The following is a 21216-nucleotide window of genomic DNA, read 5'->3' on the forward strand; positions in this document are numbered from 1 at the left end:
CAGGCCGGTTCCCTCACTGATGAAGCGGCCTCGGAACACCCCCCGCGTCGTGCGGCTCTGGTCCCTGGGGACGCTGTGCGCCCACGGATGTGCCTAGCGCTTGCGGGCGGGGCTCGAGCCGAAGCAAGCACAGAGAAAGGCCGCAGAGCGCCCCGGCCTGCAGGACGTCACGCGGGTCCACACGATCGGCGCGCTCGCCAGGCGTGTTCGGCAGGCAGACGCCAGTTTCCAGTCCTCAGCTCGGTCAGCTGCACAAGGAGGCTGGTTCCTTCTGGCTGGACCAGACGTCCACGTGCCATTCTGCCGGGCCGGCTGCGCAGTGCGGCCATGTGGCTGGTGGCCTCACTGCCCCCCAATGCCCGTGAGAGTGGAGAGGGCTCCTGGACCAGATGGCGGGAACGTGAGTCGCCACTCTGGATTCTCCCATCAGGCCCTGCATCTTGTTTTCTTGCTTGTAAGATACAGCGAGGAGGCCAAGAGGCTCTGCTTCCAGCCGCAGAGATCTAAGGGCTTCGGAGGCTGTAAGTCCCATCTGAGCAGGAGGACAAAACTGCACACAGGGTCACTGAGCCGAAAACGCTTTTGCCTTTTTGTTTTGCTGGAGAAAAAGGAAAGGTTTTCTGTACTTAAATAAAGCAGAAAGATGGAAAAGCAGGCCACCGGATTAGGAAATAACAGACAAGAAAAAGGAAAAGAAGCCGTCTGACCTGAGCTGGAACGCCGAAACTCTGCTTTCCGCGGAGTCATGGAGCTTCGCGCTACGCCTATCATGTGCTCAAACCACAGACGCAGGAAATAGAGAAAAAGATGCGAGAAAAAAACCACGACATACACAAAGCCTTATAAAATGTTCAGAATGAGTTACACAAAGAGCCACGAGACATCTGAAAAAACGTTTCTTTTTCCTTTTCCACTAAGATTCCCTATTCTCTAATAACACCTAAAATGAGTTCTTTCTGGGATTCAGGATAAAACTTCTTGCATTGGGGATGTATTCAGAAGTGAATAGTAGACAAATATATTTAACACAAATAGTAAAGATAACATCTGAAAATTCTGCTTCTTGTCAAAATGGACATTAACTTTGTTGCTTGGAAGCAAATATGAAAACATTGATTTTTATCCATTCATCCTGACATATATCCAAAGAGGATGTTATTGTCATGCTTTTAATAGGATTTTCTATCTTTAAAGTTGATATCTTAAACATTAAAATTACCAATGAGTAAGCAAAGAAAACAATTACCAGATGGCATTTTCAACCAAATTTTTAAATATTTATTATAATCGTGCTTCTCTACAGCTAATGAGCCTCGTGGTTTGCAAACCATATGTCCACCTTATTTACCTACATAAACGGAACAGCATGTCTGGCCGGGGCGGGTCCCTCAGCCAGCGCGGCACAGGGCGTGCGAGCTCAGCGGAGCGTCCGCCTGTCCGGCTCACTTAGGATGTTCTTATGTTGGCGTCGCACTCTTCCAAGAGCAGGATCAGATCTTCGATCAGGCTGTGCTCTCTGCCGTGTGTCACTCTCATAATATCGAAAGCCTGCGGGAAAAGACAGAAAGACAGATGAGCGCCCCGGGGGGCCCTGCCCACTTCTCCTCTTCCCCTGCGGCCGGGGCCCCGGATGCGGCGTGTGCCAGCAGCAGGGTGTTTCTCCAGGCCGCGACGTGAGGTGACGAGCACGATGCTTTTAATGGGTGCCCGCGGAGCAGACTCGGGACTCGGGGCGTGCTGGGGCCTGGAGCCTCGCAACGGCCTTCCGGGACTGTCAGCGCCTAGGTTTGGTGGGTAGTTACAGAGCTTCAAGAAGAGTTAGTAATAGAATTAAGTAATATTAATGATGAATTACCATGCCCCTGCCACCTTAAGATGCATTCGATTCTCATTTATATTCATTGTTATTGTCACATACATAGATTTTTGTGTTCTTTTTACATCATATGACATTATAACATTGGTATTTTTTTTTTCAATTCTCGCCTTCGCTCTCTATGTTCAATCTATCACTAAAGCATAAATTGTACCTGTAAAATATTTCTGAAATGTGGGTGGCTTGTGACCGCTTCGAAGACAGAGTACGATGGAAGGAGTGGCATCGCCTCCCAAGGCTAACAAAAAAGGCCACACGGCCTCTTCCTGGTTCATGAGCCTCCATGCTGTGAGGAAGCCCAAGGCACACGGACAGGCTGCGTGTAGGTCCTTAGCTGACGGTCCTAGCTGAGCCCGTCTTTCAAGCCAGCGTAGTCTGGACACCAGAAATGTGCATAAAGAAGCCTCCAGATGATTCCAGCTACCAGGCAGAAGACAGCCAGCTTCAGGTCTGCCCGGCTGTAACCCCAGATGGCATGGAGAGAGGCGAGCCATTCCTACTGTGATCTGTTTAAGTTCCTGACCCAAATAATCTGTGAGCCCAATGAAATGGTGGCAGGTGTACTCTGCTAAGTTTGGGGATGGTTCGTTATGAAGCAATAAATCATTAGAACACCCTCAAAAATGTTTTTGCAATAAACAAACAAACAGTATCCTCCTGCAATGCGCAAATGGGGGAGCGAGAGGCATCAGAGCCCCTGTACTCGACGCGAATGCGTCTTCGGGAGACAGGTAAAGACATCACTCTGGTGGCTTTTCAGTACCCAAAAAAGTGTCTGGCGTGCAGTGCCATGGCTCTCAGCCATGGCTGCCCAGGAGTGACAACCAGTGAGCTTCAAAAGACACCCACAGGAGAGCCGCTGGGCCTGCCTTCTGCGGGTGAGGCCTGGGCTCCAGGGAGTCTAACTGCCCTGAGGGCCAAGGACAACTGCTAAGTAAGCTCTCAAGAACCAACAACAACTATTTATCAGTCCATGTTAATTTATAGCCAATTAATTACCATTTTAATGGCTGTGTACCATTAATTCCATCACGTTTATGTGGGAAATTTAGATCACTTCCAACATGATAAGAGGTGATCTTCCAGCATAGGGCTTTGTCGCCTCTGCTGAGTATTTGCTGAAGGCAGATTCCTAGAGGTGAGTGAGACATCTTTAAACACCTTTAAAGTCCTAGAGACTGGAGCTGAGAAGCACCTTGGGGGTCGGGACCCCTTCACTCTACAGAGGAGAAACATGAGACCCAGAGAAGCCAGGTGCTCAGGTGTACCAGTGCCTTCAGCTTGGGTCCCTGGCTGCTTTTTTGCTTCTTGAAAATGTTCCCTTGAGGCTAGGGTAAAGGAGAACAGGCAGGCAGATGGGGGTCTAGATTTCGCTTTGAGAGAGAAAAAAGAGAAAGGAAAAGAAAGGCCCTCCGCCTCAGGTCCTGGTCCCTAAGCCTGGAAAAGACCTCACAGCGGGCCCACCACCCTTGACATCTCAGCTGGAAACCCCAGGAGGTGCATGGTGTGGAGATTCGGGCGGGTGGGGATTTGTTTCTTATTAATGAGAGCGGACCTGCCTCGCGGGCGTACAGTATCTGCAAGCAAGTCCTAGGCCGCGGGTCTTGGAGTGGGGAGGAGTTGGGAGCAGCCCACATCTTTCAGGTGGCCATGCTCTGTGAGATCCCTCTGGGCACAAGATCAAAAACAAGCGTTTGATGCCATTTGGGGAACAACTGTCTCATGTTTTGTTCTCCCTCTCCCCTTCCTTCCCCCGGGGCACTGTCCTCGGTCCCCCATCAGTCTGGACATCCAATGTGTGCGGCAGAGACCGGCCCGAGAGCACGACCATAAAAGGAGATCAGAGCGATGCCCTCCAGCCCTTCCTGGGAAGGCGCTCTTGCACATTCTCTTCCCTTCTGCTCAGCACGGGGCCAGATGTGCGTGTGCTCTGGCAGGGGGAGATGAATGAGAAAGATGAATAAGCCGGAACCACTGCCTGGAAAGCTCTCGGCCGGAAGAGCGATAACCAGCCACCCTAGGAAGGGGCTGGGCCTGTCGCAAGGGCTCGCCTCCCTCGCGGCCCCCACGCGCGCCCTCTGCTGGGCGGGGGGCCTGGCCTTGTTCCTCACAAGAACCCTCACGCTAGCTTCTGTTTGCCCTCCTGGTTATATTTCTCCAAGTTCCTCACCTGGAGAAGGATCCGTGCTTCTCAGTGATCTGACTCAGACACCAAACGACGACGTGATCTTTGCAGCGCTCTGACAAGGTAAGGCCGAGCTGCGCGCTTTCAGACTTTGTAAGCGCCCATCTGACAATGTCTCCCTCTCTCTGCTTCCACCTTTAAGAATAAGGTCTGCTCCTCAAGAGCCAAAGTTCATTGTGGCTGACCCAAAGTCTTCGTTGGCGTTAAAGGGAGAGACTGGCTCGTCCTACAGCAAGGCAAGTGCCTGAGTAAAGTCCAGTCCCAGCCTTTCTGGAACTGTAGAGCCACCATGTGGAAGGGCCTGCCCTTCCAGAACCTTCCAGGCCTCACCTCCTCGCCTCCCAGCCTGCTTACGGATGGGCCACGACGGCCATCTGGTCCGGAGGCCTCCTGTTTGGCCTGAGAGGCTGGCCCAGGCGAGAGCCTGGCTCTCGGGCCTCAAGTCCGTGTTCATTCCGTGCACTGTGCAGCCTCGACCAGCGATCGGCCTGCGGTGACTAAGGGAGGGACCGGAGGGTCTCCTAGCTGTGGCTTCTGAGACACCCCGAGGGGCCAGTGGGTCTTGCTAGTCAACACACTGCTGGCGGTGTCCTGAGTTCACCTATTCGGCGGCGAGTACAATCCAGGAAGTGAAGGTGGGGCAGGAGGCAGCCCCTGGATGTGTGTGTGTGTGGGATCTGAGCTATCATGACTGAAGATCTCATCCATGGGGGTGGCCAGGAGCAGGGCGGAAATGAGGGTAGCTGGAGGCAGAGGACCTATCTGAAGAGACTGAAAAAAAAAAATCTGGAAGGTAAAACTAAATGCAGATATGATTAACCAGTAAACCCTGCCATTTTCTCTGAGTGATGGACAGGGTAGAAGAGAAAGGGAGAGAAAGAAGATAAGGTAAAGAAGTAGGATTTGGTGATGTGCAAAACGTGTTAGTGAGGGTCCTGCGAGTGTGTGTGAATGACGTGTCGTGTTGTGTGCAAATGACGTGTCGTGCTGAGTAGACAGGAAGCTGAACCCCAGACCTGATGAGGGAGGACATCTGGTCCTTGTCCTGGACAGCATCTGGGCCTAGATGTCACCGGGGAGGGGATGTGGGGCGGGCAGGAATGCAGAAGGAGAGCCCCGAGGGGCAGTGGGCCCGGGCCGGCTCTCCACGGCGGCCACAGCTCTTCGCCCCAGCGGGAACATGAGGAGGCTCCCCCCAAAACAAAGAGGTTTACAATAAATCTCTGGCAAACCAGAGCAACCATTCCCTGTAGCTCTGCCTCCCTTCTCTCGGCTCCTCCCAACATGTGCGCCCCAGAGAGGACGATTTTGGTTTAATTTCCTGCAGCGGAATATAAAACAGATTAAGGAAATATAAAATCGGAGCTGGCTTGTGCTGGGAGAAGCTTATCTCTTTCCATTAAATTTTATTTTTTTAATGGTAGCATTTAAAACGAGCCTGCACATTATCTTCCTTGGAGGACTCGTTCGAAGCCTCTGAGGTGGCTGCCGCACCCGTGTGCTGACTCTAAATGTCACACGAGAAACAGCCGCACAGACGTGTGCTCCGTGACAGCCACGGTTCACTCAGAGTAAAGAGAGGGTCCCAGAACCGATTTCAATCTCATCACATGTTTTTGAAAAGTAATTTTAGAATTGTGGTTGTAGATTAAATAAAATGAATTAAATCAAATTTTGATTTAAGGTTACAAATAATATAGCTTTCTTATTAATTTTTAATACAAATATATTACGCTGATCAAAGATCTCATATATTCTCTACCATGAGCCTAAGGGAACCCAATAAATGACTTCCCCACGCATGATTTAAATATGGACATAAAATCAGATGGAAAAGAAATGTACGCATGATAAGACCCTCTGGAATCAGATCACAGGAGGGGCAAATGCAAGCAACTTTCCTTATTTTGCCCATCTCAGGATGAAAGCGGCATGGAGGAGGGGACGGGGGAGGTGGGCTCAGGCGACCGAAAAAGGAAGTATAAGAAGCCAGAACTACAACTCAGGGAGCAAAGAGCCACACGCAGCCCTCACGGTGGGCGACAGAAGAGCCCGAAGCCTTTGACAGCCCATTTGGGCGCCGACCCCACTTTGCTCTGCACCCTGGACAGCTCAGCGCAGGCCCCTCCCGCAAGGCCAAATGTCCTTAAAGAGAACATCGAACCGCTTGGTCACTAAACGTTGTCTGAGCAGCTGTCATGTCCAAGACACAGTCTTACTCTGGATCTTCACAGCCAGGACAGTGTGTGACAGAGGGAGATGCAAGGTGCTGAGGTGTCCATCGTGGTGGGGACCAGCACAGCCCAGGGGACCTCTGAAAGGGCTGCAGACATGGTGAGCTCAGGTCTGCGACTTCTTCCTGGGGTAGTAGCTATTCTGGTAAGAAAGTTGCTGTGAGGTTGCTGTGTTTAACTAACCAATCCAGCGAATATTTATTGAGCACCTGTGAGGCCCTGAAGAAGTCGTGTCTCCTCTCTGAGTAGTGAGGAGATTGGACTCGACAAATTCTAGGGGCAAACCAAGTCTCAGAGGTGTCGATTGGTTTTGTTTCCCAATATTGTGGAATTGATTTCTAATCTGATTCCACTGTGGTCAGAAAACTTACTTGGTATGTCTTAAATCCTTGTACATTTATTAAGACTAGTTTTACAGTTCAGAATATGGTCTATTTCGGTATATGTTCTCTGGGCACTTAAAAAGAACATGTATTCTGCTATTGGTGCAAGGAGTGTTTAATAAATGTCAATTAGGTCCTGTTTGTTGATGGAGTTGTTACATTTAGTGTGGAATCTTTAGGGGTTTCTATACATAAGATCACATCATCTGTGAACAGAAGTAATTTTACTTCATCCTTTCTAATTTGGATGCCTCCACCATTATGTCTTCAAGTCTTTTTTTCTACCCTATCTTCTTTCCCCTTCTGAGACTCCAATATTATGTTTTTTGTTATCAGTCTCATTGGTCCCGGAGGCTCTGTTCAATTTTGCCTTTTTTTAAAGTCATTTTTCTCTCTGTTTTTCAGATTAGGTAGCTTCCATTGTTCTATCTTTAAGTTCATTAATCACTCCTCTGTCCTCTCTACTCTGTTGTTCAACTTCTATTTATTTCGGTAATTGTATTTATTAGTTCTTAAATTTCTATTTGCTTCTTCTTTATGTCTTCCATTTCTTTGCTAACACTCTATTTTTTTATTTGTTTTGAAGGTATTTGTAATTGTTCATCAAAGCATTTTATGAACATGCTGCTTTAAAATCTTTGTCAGATAGTTCTAACAACTCTGTTACCTTGGAGTTGGCATACATTGTCTCTTTTTTTTTTCCTGTTAAAATTGAGATCTTCCTGCCTCATGGTATGATAAGAGCTTTTCAGTTGAAACCTGAACATTCTGAGTGTTCTGATGAGATTCTGAATTTTTTTGAACCTGCGGTCTGCTCGCCTCCTCCAACATTCCAGCAGGAGAATGGGGGGATGGCACCTGTTACTGCCAGGTGGAGGTTTAAGTCCCCGTTTCCCATGCGGCTCCTTGTTACTCTGGTAACTACACTCGCTGGGAGGTAAATTTCTGCTCATTTCTTTTAACATGACTTAATCGCTATGGTTTCATTTTATTGACCATTCTCTTACTTCTCTTTTTTTAGTTCTGACACATACTCTTGAAATCAATATTCTCTATTTGGAGACATTCGTAAGTATGGCGCCAGGGGCTTCCGAACAGCTCCTTAAAGGCATTGCTGACGATTATGGCCTCTGACTTCCACACGCCCTCTTGTCCTCCCTCTGTCCCTGCCATCTGCCCCCGTACTAGGGGATGATGTTACACATTGGGAAAAGAGCTTTTTGACCTAGAGGTTGTGGGCACTTAAGAGTCTGTGGAGAAGCTTCAGTGGTCCCCAAAGCCCCTTTCCCATCGAATATACAAAATGTTGTGTGTTTGCACATTTCTCTTTCATGAGTCAGTGGTTATTATCAGAATCCTAAACAAGAACATGACCAAAGGGATTATGAATCTCTGTAGCGGATTAAGAAATAAGACCAACAGAACCGCATGCTCTAAACCAGCCATTGTGGGAGTGGAAATCAGGGTGCGGGCTGGAGTAGATGAGAGACCCGTGTGGCTGTGCTTTGAGCTTTCCCTGTGGGCAGGAAGGAGAGGAGTGACCGGGACTTGTGGCCTGCACTCCCTGTTCAGGCCCAGAAAAGAGAACGAGATCCTCAAAATGTAAAATGCTTCGACAAAATGCAATGAGAAGGGAAAAAGACATTACAATACGATGTAGGAAATTTACATCTAAATAAAAAAGGTCATTAAAGGGAAAGTCGTCTAACTTTTTCCATCCTGACTTCAGCTAATAAAGCAGCACTAACAAAGCCGCTCGTCTGGCCCAGGGTGAAGGAGCCAGAGGCTTGCAGAGCTCAGAGAAAAGAAACGGGCTCTCAGATAAGGCAGCCCTGTGAGGACAGTTGCCCTTGAGGGTCAAGAAGTCAAATTAGTGGCTAACAAAATTCTTTCAAGAAGAAATGGAAAGAAATGAAAGTAGATTAGAGACAGGAGAAAGCAGGAGGGCTTTCTGTGAAAGGACCCCAGGACAGGCCTGTGGCGGCAATCACAAGAATTTCAGCCGAGCCCAGTGGAGATGGGAGCCCAAACCAAATCAGAGCAGGCTAAGTGGATTCCTTTCCTGGAAGAGGCTGCGGCCTAATTGAATCTATAACAAATTTCTGATTCTGAAGCTTTTCTGTTTTCCACACTCAGCCTTTGAAATCCTCATTCGAGCTATTTTATCCCATTATTTTCAGGGTTCCTAAGACAAGAAAGAATATCTAGGGGTGTCAGTCTAAAGAGAACATTAGTTTCAAAAGGCAAAGAATATATTTTCCCTTTTTGCTCTCTGGGTTACCTGAGTCCCAAGAAGGGACTCAGGACGAAAGGCTTTCTGCAGAACAAAATGGATCTGCTCCTGGACTTACAGGTGAGCTTATGAAGAGACGGATGTGTTCAGGACATCCCTCTGCTAGCGAGTGACCAGTCGCCAAAGGTCCTGAGATGACTGGTCCAGTAACTATACACTATTGAAAAAAATGGGGAGCGGGGAGGTGGGGCTTTTTAAAGTCCTCTATTCATTTAAAAATTCCAGTCATTCAAGTATGGATTTGATAGAACTTGCTGTGTTCTATCCTGTACACATGGGTGTGTGTATCTATGTTGGGTGACACCAGGAGCTACAAAAGTCACATAAGTCGGGGGCCCTTGAAGAACTCCCACACATCTTGGAGAAAGTGAACACGCCCGTGTTTTGTGAGGGAGTGGTTACATAACGTAATTGTTCAAAGGGGGGACTACCGTGCAACCCCAAACTTCAAACACAGTGCCTAAGGGACCAGGTAGCTGAGGAATGATCAGAACAGGGGTTCCCATAAAATAATGACCCGTTAGAGTCTCAAAATGCTTGGGACTTGGCAAAAGACACTCTCACACACGACCTCATTTACTTCTCAAGGGGGTAGACATTATCCTCGCTTTAAAAATAAGAAAATTATATTCACAGGGATTGAAAGAATTGCCTCCAGTCACAAAACTCATAAATGGTGGGACTGGAACCTAAACCTTATGGACTCCAGGACTCTAAATCAGAGGGCTCTTTCTACTACTAGACACGGCAGAGGATACACATGAGCATTCTAGTTGACAATCAAAACCCAGCAAGGGACAGTGACTTTTCCAGAGCCTAAAAGGAAGTTCACAGCGAGGCCATGGCTTAATCCCAGTCCTCATGGCAGACTCTCTGATGCTGCTCCAAGATCTTTCACTGGGTAGCTATCAGGGCCCGCTCTGGGGCTTATCTTTGGTTCTAAGAGCAGAAGATGCTAAAACGATTACCAAGGGAAGCTTCTGGAAAAAGTGAGACAGCTTCACGAGAAGGATGCGAGGAAGACAGAATGGAACTGGGCAGGATGGGTGTAAAAGGACAATCGATGAGTGTCGTGAGAAGGGCTAAGGATGGCTAGCACCATCTACCCAGCCCACATTATCCTACAATGCATGTCTAGATGGCTGTTTGGGTTCCTTCAGGCTTGTCTTTGCAGCTGAGGGTATTAAGTGTCTCCTTCAAGAGTTCTGCTGCAATTATAATAATAAAGCTGCACGTGAAGAACAGAAGAGATCCACATCTCCCTTGATTTCTCTCTCACATTCTCTGAGTTGGCATCAGGAGCTCAGGAGATCTGAAGGGATTTCTGCATGCTGAGTTTTACTAGAGAGACTCATCTATTTAACTGGGCCATACCAGAGGAAAACAGAGCCTCGGAGTCCAGCCTGGATTTCATGTCTTTTTTACATGTCTGTCTCCCCCATTAAACTGTAAGGACAAAACTGGGTCTTATTCAGATTAATTTATTTAATCAACAAGTGTTGAATTAAGTGGAACAAGCTAGACTTGGTTCTGCTTTGGTTGACTTTAGACAAGCTCTTGAATGTTCCTAAGCCCTTAACTTCTTTAATTGTCAAATGGAAATGAAAATGCTTGGTCTACTGACCTCATATGGCTGTCATTTGTCACAAGGACCAGATCAGACTATACTTTCCAGTCTCATGTAAACATAAAGGATTTATTTGATCACTTATAAAACACCTACTCTCAGGTGACATCATATACTTGGGGGATTATCTGCCTAAATGATTTGACTGGCTGACAGCTATTTGCCCAATGAGAAAGGACGGTTTTCCTCGATACTGAAATATACAGCGAGGTATCCTTCCATCAGTCTGGGTAAAGCTGTCAGACAATATGAAAAGAATAGGAACATTGTCTGTCACCGGGAATCCTAGTGTCCTTTGTGTTGTCCGTGGGCTGATTTCAATGAGAGACCAGGAAAAGGCAACATGGCCAGCAGTCAGCAGAAACTAGCATTAGAGAATCTCGTTTTTGAGACTCCCTTAGGCATTTGTCATTTTTCTCATCTCAGTATGCACAGCTGCCCACGTATGGGACTGCCAGCCTGGACACTCCTTTGGAGATTGTGACACAGGGCCTGGACCTCCCCACTGGACCTCTTCCGCAGACAAGGGCATGGTGGCCCAGAAGATCCCGCGGCAGGGCCAGGTGCTGCCCCTGAGACGGCACACAGCAGGTGTCTGCACAGAGGCTGGAGACCAGGTGAGCATGTGGCTCCTTTTGGAAGCCACAGTTTGTGGGAGAGGGAGCCCAGCCTCGGCAGAAAGGCCAGGGTGGCAAGAGAGCCCTGGGCCCCGAGGGGCAGCGGAAACTCATTGAGAGGGTGACAAATAAATGTCCCTCTTTAACGATGTACTCCGACACTGACCCAGCTTGCCCACTCTGCCTCTCAGCATTTACTGCGGCACTGCGCCCACCTCCCGCCCTTCCTCCCTCATCCTCACTCCACCAACGGATCCTTCCTCAGGCCTAGGGACCTTGCAAGGCCCCGAGCTGGTTACAGAGATAACCACCATGCCCACGGTGTCCTGGGGAAGGGCGTCAGGCGTCCGCCCACCGTGGGATAAGCTCTGCTGGCGGAGTGAACAGACAGTTGAGGGAGAACAAGAAAATGACATCTGAGCTGGGCCTTAAAGGACCAGCAGCGGCGGTGAGGCCCAGGGGGCGGGGGACCCGTCCGCTGTGCTTCGGAGCCCTGATGAAATCTTCAGGGATTTTGTGAGCCGGTTGGTTTTACATCAGTAGTTTACAATCAGCCATGGTGCTGAAATTAGCAAATGTCACAAATCGGTTATTTTTTTTCAGAGCTGGCTGTTAAATATTTATGGGCATGTGTGTGGGTGCACGTGTGTGTGTGTGTGAGTGTGCATGAGACACACGCGTGTAGAGCTGCCAACAATCACAGGGAGGCGGCTCAGCAACAGGCAGAACAGGCCCTCCGGGCGGTGACGCGAGCGGCGCATGCGCACACTCACCAGCCTCAGGTTCTTCATGGCTTGGGGAAACATGCCTTGATGCAGCTGCAACTTGCCAACTTTCATCACCTGCACACCTCGGACCGGGTGGCTTCCCGGGAAGAAGATCCTGGAAGAAACCGAACGACACACGGTGTCAGAAGCTCTCAGCGTCGCAGTCCGCGGACGTGGGGCAAACACCGGCTGTGACCGCGCGCGCTTGGCCGTCCCGGGGGGCGCGGGCTTGCGATCTGTCTCCTGCTCCCCAGGACGGCTCCTCAGTAGGGGAGAAAAAGCCTGGACTGGACCGGACTGCCTCGCCGATGAACGCCGGGGAAGGGACGGGAGTTCGGGCCTCTGCATTTACACCCCCCCCCCCCCGGCTCTCCCGGACGCTCCGGGGCGCGCCGCCTTCGGCCAGGAGGTGGGCTCCGCGCACATACTGCTAAGTAAACGATCGGAAGCTCCGCCGCACCCCGCTAACTGCAAAGCCCCGTCTGTCTCAGCTGCACGGCTCCTTGCGGTCACCTTTCCCAAGGGCCCTTGTCACCTCACTCGGTTATAGAGCTTTTTATTCAGACCCCTCGTCTGTGTTCGCCGTGCCGTCCTGCACGTAGGAGGGACTCGATACATATGTGACCTTTTCCACACACAATGGAATAGAGTGGGGTGTCGCAGGGGGTGAAAGAATGAAAAATCAGGGCTGGATTTCAGACCTGACATTGCTTCGATTTGATTCAACAAGAATTTATTATATTAGATTCGTTTCAGTAACGTGTGGACGGTGTGGCCTCTCCCGTCCCCCACGCGGGCTGCTGAGCCCCTGCTGTGGGTGCAGCATCATTCCTGGGGCCTGTGGACACACGACACTGTACGCATAGGTATGAACTTTTTCCTCAAGGCCCAATAATTCCAGTAGACACACGACAAACATTCATACGGCTGTTTGAAAACATTACAAAACAGAGCATGCTTTAGTGTCCAGACGAGTCCTACCTACGCGGTAATGCTCAATTCGGGTTTGTTGAATTGAACGAAGAAAATGACACAGGAGTTATGAAGACAGAGAGGCGGGCGATGGTTGGGTGCACCAGCGAAGGTTCCCTGCAGGAGGAAACAGGACTTCGGCTGGCTCGCGAGGATGTGGGGAGGCTGGCTGAGCGGGGAGAAGGGAAGCGCGCCCGAACCCCCGGCAGGAGCCGGGGCGCGGCCCAGCGCTGCTGGTGCAGAGCCGGCAGGTGCCTGCCGCCCCGTCCGCGACGTCGCCCCGAGATCGCGACGCAGGCGGCGCTTGCCGTGGACCAAGCACTCTCGTAACTGGCTTTCGTTCATGAACTCATGGTGCCCGTGTGTACGCTCCTCCGTGCAACAGAGACGAGGATTTACCAGGAGAGACACAAGTGTCCTCTGGTGAGTGTACACGCGTCTGCGAACCGCTCCCTCTCCCTGAACCCAGCTCTTCTCCCCATGAAATGTGATATGCAAACTTCTCACTCACGGCCGTTAAGACAGAAAGCAGTACCTGAGAAGGAGGTATTCAAATCAATAGAGGGCCGGCCGTTCTTCATTTAAAAAACTGAGCAGGGAGGGGGAAACAAAGGGACACCTGGGTCCCGGATTTCTCTTCATCCCCCGAGTGTGCCAGGAGATCAGCTGGCTCGCCTCGCCCCTTAGAGAATGAACATCATTAGCTACTTGTGTGGAAAAGATTTTAAGGTCCCTGGACAAAAGGCTTAAGACACCATTATCAGCAGGTAATTGCCCTGGACACTTTCCTTGAAAAGCACACCTGGATTTGAGATTTTATTTTATTGCCATAAATGTGGCATAATTAAACTTAGAGGCTGAAAAGTAATTTTATACTAATAACCAGTCTACTAAGTGGAAGTCTGTCATGTCGGTTAGCAGACGGAAAGAAAATCTTTGGTTCTATGACGGCAGAGGAGGTGGCGCATAATCGCGCCATGGCAGGTCCCTGCTCTGGCTGCTTAAAGATGTCGCAACGTGAAGGGGAGTTTAGCAAGGAGAGGGTGAGGAGGACCCGCCCGTGAGGGGCGCTTGCACATAAACATGGACAGACCAGGCGCATGGCTCTGGCGGGGCTGCCGATCGCGTGCCTGCGCTGTCTCTGGAGGCCTCCCGGCTGACGCGGGGGTAAGAAGCATGACTACGTGCTGGAACGGCACCCCAAGGAGAGCCGCCACACTCGCTCCTGCTGGAGAGGTTCAGGGCCTTTCGTCGACATTCCCGCGTGTGACGGTGATGAGAGGGCCTGCAAGCAGCCTTCGACCACACGACTGTCAGAACCCAAGGCCAGCCTGACAGCCTGAGCCCGAGAAGACGTCAGGGGCCCGGGGACTGTGGAGACGAAGACAGGCGTTTGAGTGACAAGGTGAGGGGAAGGTGCGCCTACGACACGCCGGGTTCTGTGCCCAGTGCCGCAAGGGACTCAGACGTCCAAGGGGAGTCCGTGCCCTTGGTTAGCATGCAGCCTAGTGGCAGATGTGAGGCAAATTAAATCACGAGACGGAGAGGAGTGTGAGCGCAGCCGGACCATGACGGAAGCAGGGAGGTGAGCAGTGATGAGCGAGGCTTTCTTGGGAGTGACAGAGCTCGAGCTGGTTCAGAACGAAAGATGCAACAAGCTCCTGGGACAAGCACTGGGGCACAGGAAGGGACAGATCGCTCTGGCAGTGGTCGGGGGCTGAGTACAAAGGGCCAGTGAGCACGCGGGCCTGGTCGGCAGAGGTCGGGCTGGGGAGGAGACGTGTGTGAGGCTGAGCTATGGGGGAAGCTAGGAACTCGGGACTTCTGCTTATAGGCTCTTCTGAAGGGCGCTGAGAGTATTTTCTCAGAATAAGAAACAAAGAAAATTGGAAAAGAGACCCTAGGGCAGAGAGATTTGGGCAGGACGGTGGTAATGACAACAAAGAAGGAGGATCTAATGTAAAAAAAAAAAAAATGACACAGGCTGATTCGACAGGACCTGGAGGCCTGCTGGGGTCCAGCAGCATCCGAGCGGACTCCCAGACGCAGAAACAGAAACACGGACAGGAAAAATAGGAGCAAACTATGTAACAACAAAGCCGTTCGCCAAGGTGCTCCACTTGTTCGGGGGTGGTAAGCTTTCTTTTCATGGGGACAGCGCTAGCAGTCACCTGCTCCAGAGTGCTGGGCCTCGGGCAGTGCTCGGTGTTTCTGTGGAAGGAAGGCGCAGAGAGGAATGTTTCGACAAGCAGACGGAGGCGGCGGCGCACGCACCAGCTTTCACTCAGACCCATGGGCACCGCGATTGGCTGCCACGTTTACGAGGAGGCTGAGAGTCAGGGGACTGCCGTGTCTCAAGTCAAAAGGATGCAGAACAGATACCCATGGCCATACCAACCAACATGGCTTCATTACAGGGAGCCGTTTGGGCATTTATAGCATAGAAAACCATTTAGTGTTTAGGACTTTTTTTTTTTTTTTTTAGAATCGATGTAAAATACATTACTGAATTTAAAAGGAGAGCTCAACTTGCCTATAAAAACTGTACTTCGAAGTGACCAAATAGCTCTAGTGTATGAATGTTAGGTGATAAATGTGAAATGGAGATGGAATTAGAAAACCATCAGATCAAAGAATGATGGAGAATTTTACAATGGATGAATTAGGTTGTTACCATCTGAACCCAAGGGTCAATCTTAGCTTCACTAAAGTGAGATGACCAGACATCGAGTGCCGTGTGATGTGATGAAATAGAAATTATTTTGCACCATCTAGAAAGCATCCTGGAGCAGGAGGAGGAAAAGGAGAGGGGAGGAGGGGGAAATGGAATTTAATTAGGCCCATAAAGTAAATTCCTTTTCATAGAAAAAAACAAGTGATAGAGGAACAAATAAAAGCAACCAACCAAATCCGAGCTATGAAAAATTATACAGGATGCTGAGTCGGGATCTTCGATAGGTCGCTGGCATGAAAAGAAAATGCTGGTGGGGAGCAGAACACTCTAGATGACAAGACACTTAGGAGACACAACTAAATGTACTGTGTGGACCTTGTTCATCTTTCTTAACTCAAACAAAACAATGATAAAAAAACATTTATGGGACAATCTAGAAAATCTGCACATGAGATGGAATTGTGGGTACTCAAGAAAATGTCCACATTTTTTTCAGAGATATAACTGAAGCATGCATGGATAAAATGATGTGACATTTGATTTAAATTTCTTCAGCGGAATTTCTCCTTCCAGCAATAGTGAATTAGCTTATTTCAGACTAAACTCCTTGTTAAGAACAAAAAAGGTAGACAAAACATTTTTTAAAAACCTGTCTGAAGGTATCAAAGAGCCACTGAGGCAGAAGGGTCTTGAAGAGTGGAGACTATAGAAATAACAGAGGCTCAGAAGGTGAGCTTCACATTTGTGTGCTGAAGGCAAAGCCAGACAGGCTAACGACTGAGCACAGGTGTGGGCAGTCTCATACGTCCAGAGACACAGACGTTGGAGTACATGGCTCAACGAGAATGAAAAGGAGCTCTAATAAACATCCTTGGCTTTCATTTTGGAGCCCCGAAAGGCTACAATCTGGGAACAGTGGTAAGGCAGAAACAGACTAGCTCTCATGAAGGCTGAATTAGTTCGGACCCTGATTGCATTAAGGTGACCTGCTACTATGCTGAAAAAGGAAAAGTAAATTCTCTCCAAAGGAAGATAACATCATCTTGAACCTCGAACGATCTCTCTAGTTTTTCTATCCAATGTTCTGCAGTCAGTAAAATTATAAGCAGGCACACAAAAAGATAACGGTCTGAAAACCAAGAGAAAAATGCAATGAAACGAACCAACAGGTACTCAAATATTGATATTCTCATACACAGATTTTAAAATAACTGTGATATGTTTGAGTCTTATTAGAAAAAGACTTCAGCAGAAAATTAAAAATTATGTAAAAAAATTAATAAAAATTCTAGGACTGAAAAATAGAAAACTGAAATGAAGGACTCAGTAGTTTAACAGCTAAGGAGAGACTTAGTGAACTGGAAAGCAGACCAGAAGAATTATTGATTGTAAAACACGGGGAGACAATAAAATGGAAAGTAAAGAGGGACATGGGTCTCATCTATGTTGACTGCAATTTCAAACGAGAGAAGGGAGAGCATGGGGCAGGAGTGACATACGAAGCTATCATGGCTGAGAATTTTTAAAAGTAATGAAAGCAAGTAACAGCTTCACAAATACAAAACTGCAAAAAAAAAAAAAAAAGAATAAGAATTCCGCAAAGGAAAAAGGAGAGGAGAAGCTAAGAGATTTAAAAAAAGCGTTTTAAAATCTTGATAATTATTGAATGTGGATATCTGAAGGTTCATTATATTATTCGCTCCCATTCTGTATATGTTTGAGATTTTTCATACTTAAGAAAGCAGGACACCGGGTTTTACATGTTCACCTTCAGAAATTATGGACTCTGGAAGATAACTGCCTCAAGTTTCAGAAGATTCTGGAATTCTACTGATCCAAAGCCTTCTATAGAAATAGTGTGAGGCAGGCAACGGCCTCCGCTGTCGCGAGGCGGGACGGACGCCGGCTTGATGGCTACTGCTCGGCTCTGTTGGGGACTGGACGGCAAGAGCCATGGATCCTCCCTTGTTTCCGACAGGGAAAGATCCCGAGTTCCAGCCTGGATGGAAAACTCAAGCCTGCCTCCTCTGTGATACGTGCCCCTGGCCTCACCTCACTGAGAAGGATGGATGCCGCCTCCCCCACTACTCCTGCCCCCCGAGTATGTGAAAATCAAATGCATAGTACCCCATCATTCCACTGCACGTTACAACAGGATTTTATGACTTTACAGTGAGATTTTATTCATCGCATTGAAATTTTTCTTGGGTATATTTTATCCCATAAAATGAGTAAGCAGGATGATTTCCTTACATGAAGAATACGTTTCTACTTCTCTTATTTCCACCAAATAAGTCTTTTCCTCCAAAGGCAGGGCTTTCTCACTCGGAAGTTTGAGAATTTTTAGTTATTTGTAGATGATCCATTGTTAGAAAGGATCTCTAAATCAGATAACAATAACATAAGAGCTTTTTGTTTATTTTAAATGTTCATATGATTCGGCCTCGGGAGCAGAGTTTTTACAGTAGATAAATTAGACTGGAGAAGTTAGGAGATTTGGTTCAAGACCTGGGTCTTCCAGCTAGTATTACTAAGTTTTCAGGGCTAGTGAATGCACAGTAATTCATTGCAATGCACCATTAACATCCATATGGAGGTAAATGTTGAGAAAAAAATTGCTCGATTTTGTTTCAAAGTTAAAAAATATAGTACGATAGCATCAAAATAGTTATTTTCCAACAGTGGAAAGACCCACCTAAACCATCGGTATGTTTATGTTCTTTTTTCAATGCGGGTTGGATGTACAGCTGCACACGGGGAAACCGGCAGGGGCAGGAGAGGTTGAGGAGACACTGGATGAGCGGCCAGGAGCTGCCTTGTTAAGGAAAGACCTATGTTGCAGATAGAGTTAAGTGTCCAATTTTGAACCTAAAAGTTAGGGGTTTTTACCTTCTTTTTGAAAAAAAGAACTGAGAAGACAATGCCCAACAAAACAACTACCAATAATCTTCAGAAAAACAAAACAGAACACAGAATTAATATATTACTTTAAATGTTCAGTTTTCAATTAAAAAAAAATTGTTAGACATGCTGTGGTAGAAAGAAAAATGGCCCCCAAATAAGTCCACAACTTAATCTCCAGAGCCTATGAATAAGTTTACATTACACGCAAAAAGAACTTTGCAGATGTGATTAGGGTTAAAAACCTTGCGATGGAGATTATCCTGGGTTATCCAGGTAGGTCTAATCGAATCACATGAATCCTTAAAAGGAGAGACCTGGTCCCAGCTCTGGCCAGAGAAAATTATGTGATGAAGGAAGCAGGGTCAGAGAGATGCTATGTTGTTGGCTTTGAAGATCTAGGGAGGGAATCATGAGCCATGGAACGTGGGCTGCCTCTAAAAGCTGAGAAAAGTAAGGAAACAGCACAGAACCTCCAGGGAGGAGTGCAGGCCACCAGCTCCTTGATTTTTAGCTTAGCGAGACTTGTATTATGCTTCAAACCAACAGAACTAAGATAAATTTATGTTGTTTTAAGCTACTAAGTTTGTGATAATTTCTTACAGCAGCAAAAGAAAACTTATAATAATATGTAAAAAATTAAAAACAACAAACGAACAAACCAGGAAAGTAGTAACCATACTTAGAAACAAAGCTGTCAAAATAAATTGACTCTAAGTGGGCCCAGATGTTAGATTTAGAAGACAAATCATTAAAGCAGCTATTATAAATATTTTTATGGAATTAAAGTTGATTATGTTCAAAGAATTAGAGGAAAATAGTAAAAAAAAAAAGACTGGAATCTTGAATGGAGAAATAAAAACTATAAAAAAAAAGAACCAAATGTAAATTCTAGAATTGAAATTAAAAGTTCATTAGAAGGATCCAGCAGCAGATTATTTATGGCAGGAGAAATAATTAGTAAACTGGAAGACAGATCAATAGAAATATCAACTCTGCAGAACAGAGAGAAAAAGAATTGAAGAAAAATGAATGGAACCCTCAAATATCTATGGTCAAAGACAGGTGTTTCAGTGAAATGAATATCCAAAAATGAAGGCAGAAAGAGAAAGGGACAGAAAAAAAATAGTTGAAGAAATAACGTCCAAAACCTTCCCAAATTTATTTAGCACCAAAACAAAACATTAGCCTGTAGATCCAAAAGCTCAACTTTCTCCACATAGGATAAATGCAAAGAAAATCTCACCTAGACACATCACAGTCAAACTGTTCCAAGTCCAAGAGAAAATCTTGAAAGTAGCAAGAGAAAAACAACTCATCACATATGGGGAAACAGCTGGCCTCTTATTGGAAGCAATGAAGACAGAAGACAAGAGAATGGCGATGTTGAAAGAAACTGTCAACCAAAAAATCTATACTTAGAGAAATTATCCTCCAAAAGCAAAGGTGAATGTAATAAAGATGTCAATTATCCTCAAATTGATCTATAGTGCAATAAAAATCCCAACATGACATTTGTAGATATAAGTAAGCTGGTCCTAAAATGTATACAGAAATTCAAATACATTGGAATAGTCTAAGCAATTATGAAAAAGAATAAAATTGGGGGACTCACATAATTCAATTTTAAGATTTGCTACAAAGCTACAGTAATCGAGACGGTGTGGTATTGAAAAAGAGATGGGCACATAGAAAATGGAACACAACAGACATTCCAAAAGCAGAACTATATAAATATGGCCAATTTATCTCAGACAAAGACATAAAAACAATTCGGTGGTCTAAGGGTAGTTTTTTCAACCATTCATACAAAGGGAAAATGAACCTTGACTTGAACTTCAAACCTTATGTAAAGCTCCATTAAGTCCATTAACTCAAAATGGACACCAATCTAAATATACATTTTAAAATAATAAGACTTTTAGAAAAAAGCATTGAAAGAAATCTTCATGATTTTGTGTTAGGGAAATATTTCTTATATATGACACAAAAAAACATGATCTTATATATGACACAAAAAAACATGACACAAAAAAACATGAAAATTGACAAACCAGATCTCATAAAAATTAAAAGCATTTGCTCTATCAAAGATACTATTAAGATAATTAAAAACAGGCTACAGACTGGGTGAAATTATCTGTAAAACATAGATTTAAGAATTCTATCCAACATCTATAATAATCTTTTACAAACTCAATAATTAGACAAAAAACCAACACCTGACTAGACATTTCATCAGAGAAGATATATGAATGGCAAGTCAGAACATGAAAAGATGCTCAAAATAATTAGTCATTAGGGAAATGTTTTACAATGAATACCACTATAAACCTACTAGAATGGCAAAAATGAAAGGGACTGACAACAGTAATTTTTTATGTTAGCAAGGATACAGAGGTATCAGAACTCCCAAATGTTATTAGTGGGGAAGTAAAATGATACAAGCATTTTGGGAAACATTTCAGTAACTTCTTAAAAAGTTAAACAGAGGACAAATAATCCAAATGAAATGGACGAAGAATTTGAATTGACATTTCTCCAAAGTAGATAGATATATAAATGGCTAAAGCATATGACGAGACTCTCATCGTTAGTCATTAGGTAAATGCACATCAGGATATAGTGAGTTAGCCCTTCACGCTTACTATGGCTGAAATAAAAAAAGACACATAATAGCAAGTGTT

The 21216-nt window shown here is 46.4% G+C and overlaps 1 protein-coding gene across 2 annotated transcripts in view; it reads right to left on the bottom strand.

The window, feature by feature from the left end:
* Positions 1-829: 829 nt before the first annotated feature.
* The window catches only part of SMYD3 (SET and MYND domain containing 3), a 536963-nt gene continuing 516576 nt past the window's right edge, over positions 830-21216 (bottom strand). For both annotated transcript variants that reach the window (XM_036235368.1, XM_036235369.1), the window contains 2 exons: positions 11989-12097; positions 830-1548 (listed from right to left, as the gene is read on the bottom strand). In XM_036235368.1, the coding sequence (XP_036091261.1) occupies positions 1447-1548; positions 11989-12097 (211 nt within the window). In that variant the 3' untranslated portion in view covers positions 830-1446. The remainder of the gene's footprint in view (positions 1549-11988; positions 12098-21216) is intronic.

Source organism: Rousettus aegyptiacus, unplaced genomic scaffold (assembly GCF_014176215.1).
Source record: "Rousettus aegyptiacus isolate mRouAeg1 unplaced genomic scaffold, mRouAeg1.p scaffold_m13_p_18, whole genome shotgun sequence".
Classification (NCBI taxonomy): domain Eukaryota; kingdom Metazoa; phylum Chordata; class Mammalia; order Chiroptera; family Pteropodidae; genus Rousettus; species Rousettus aegyptiacus.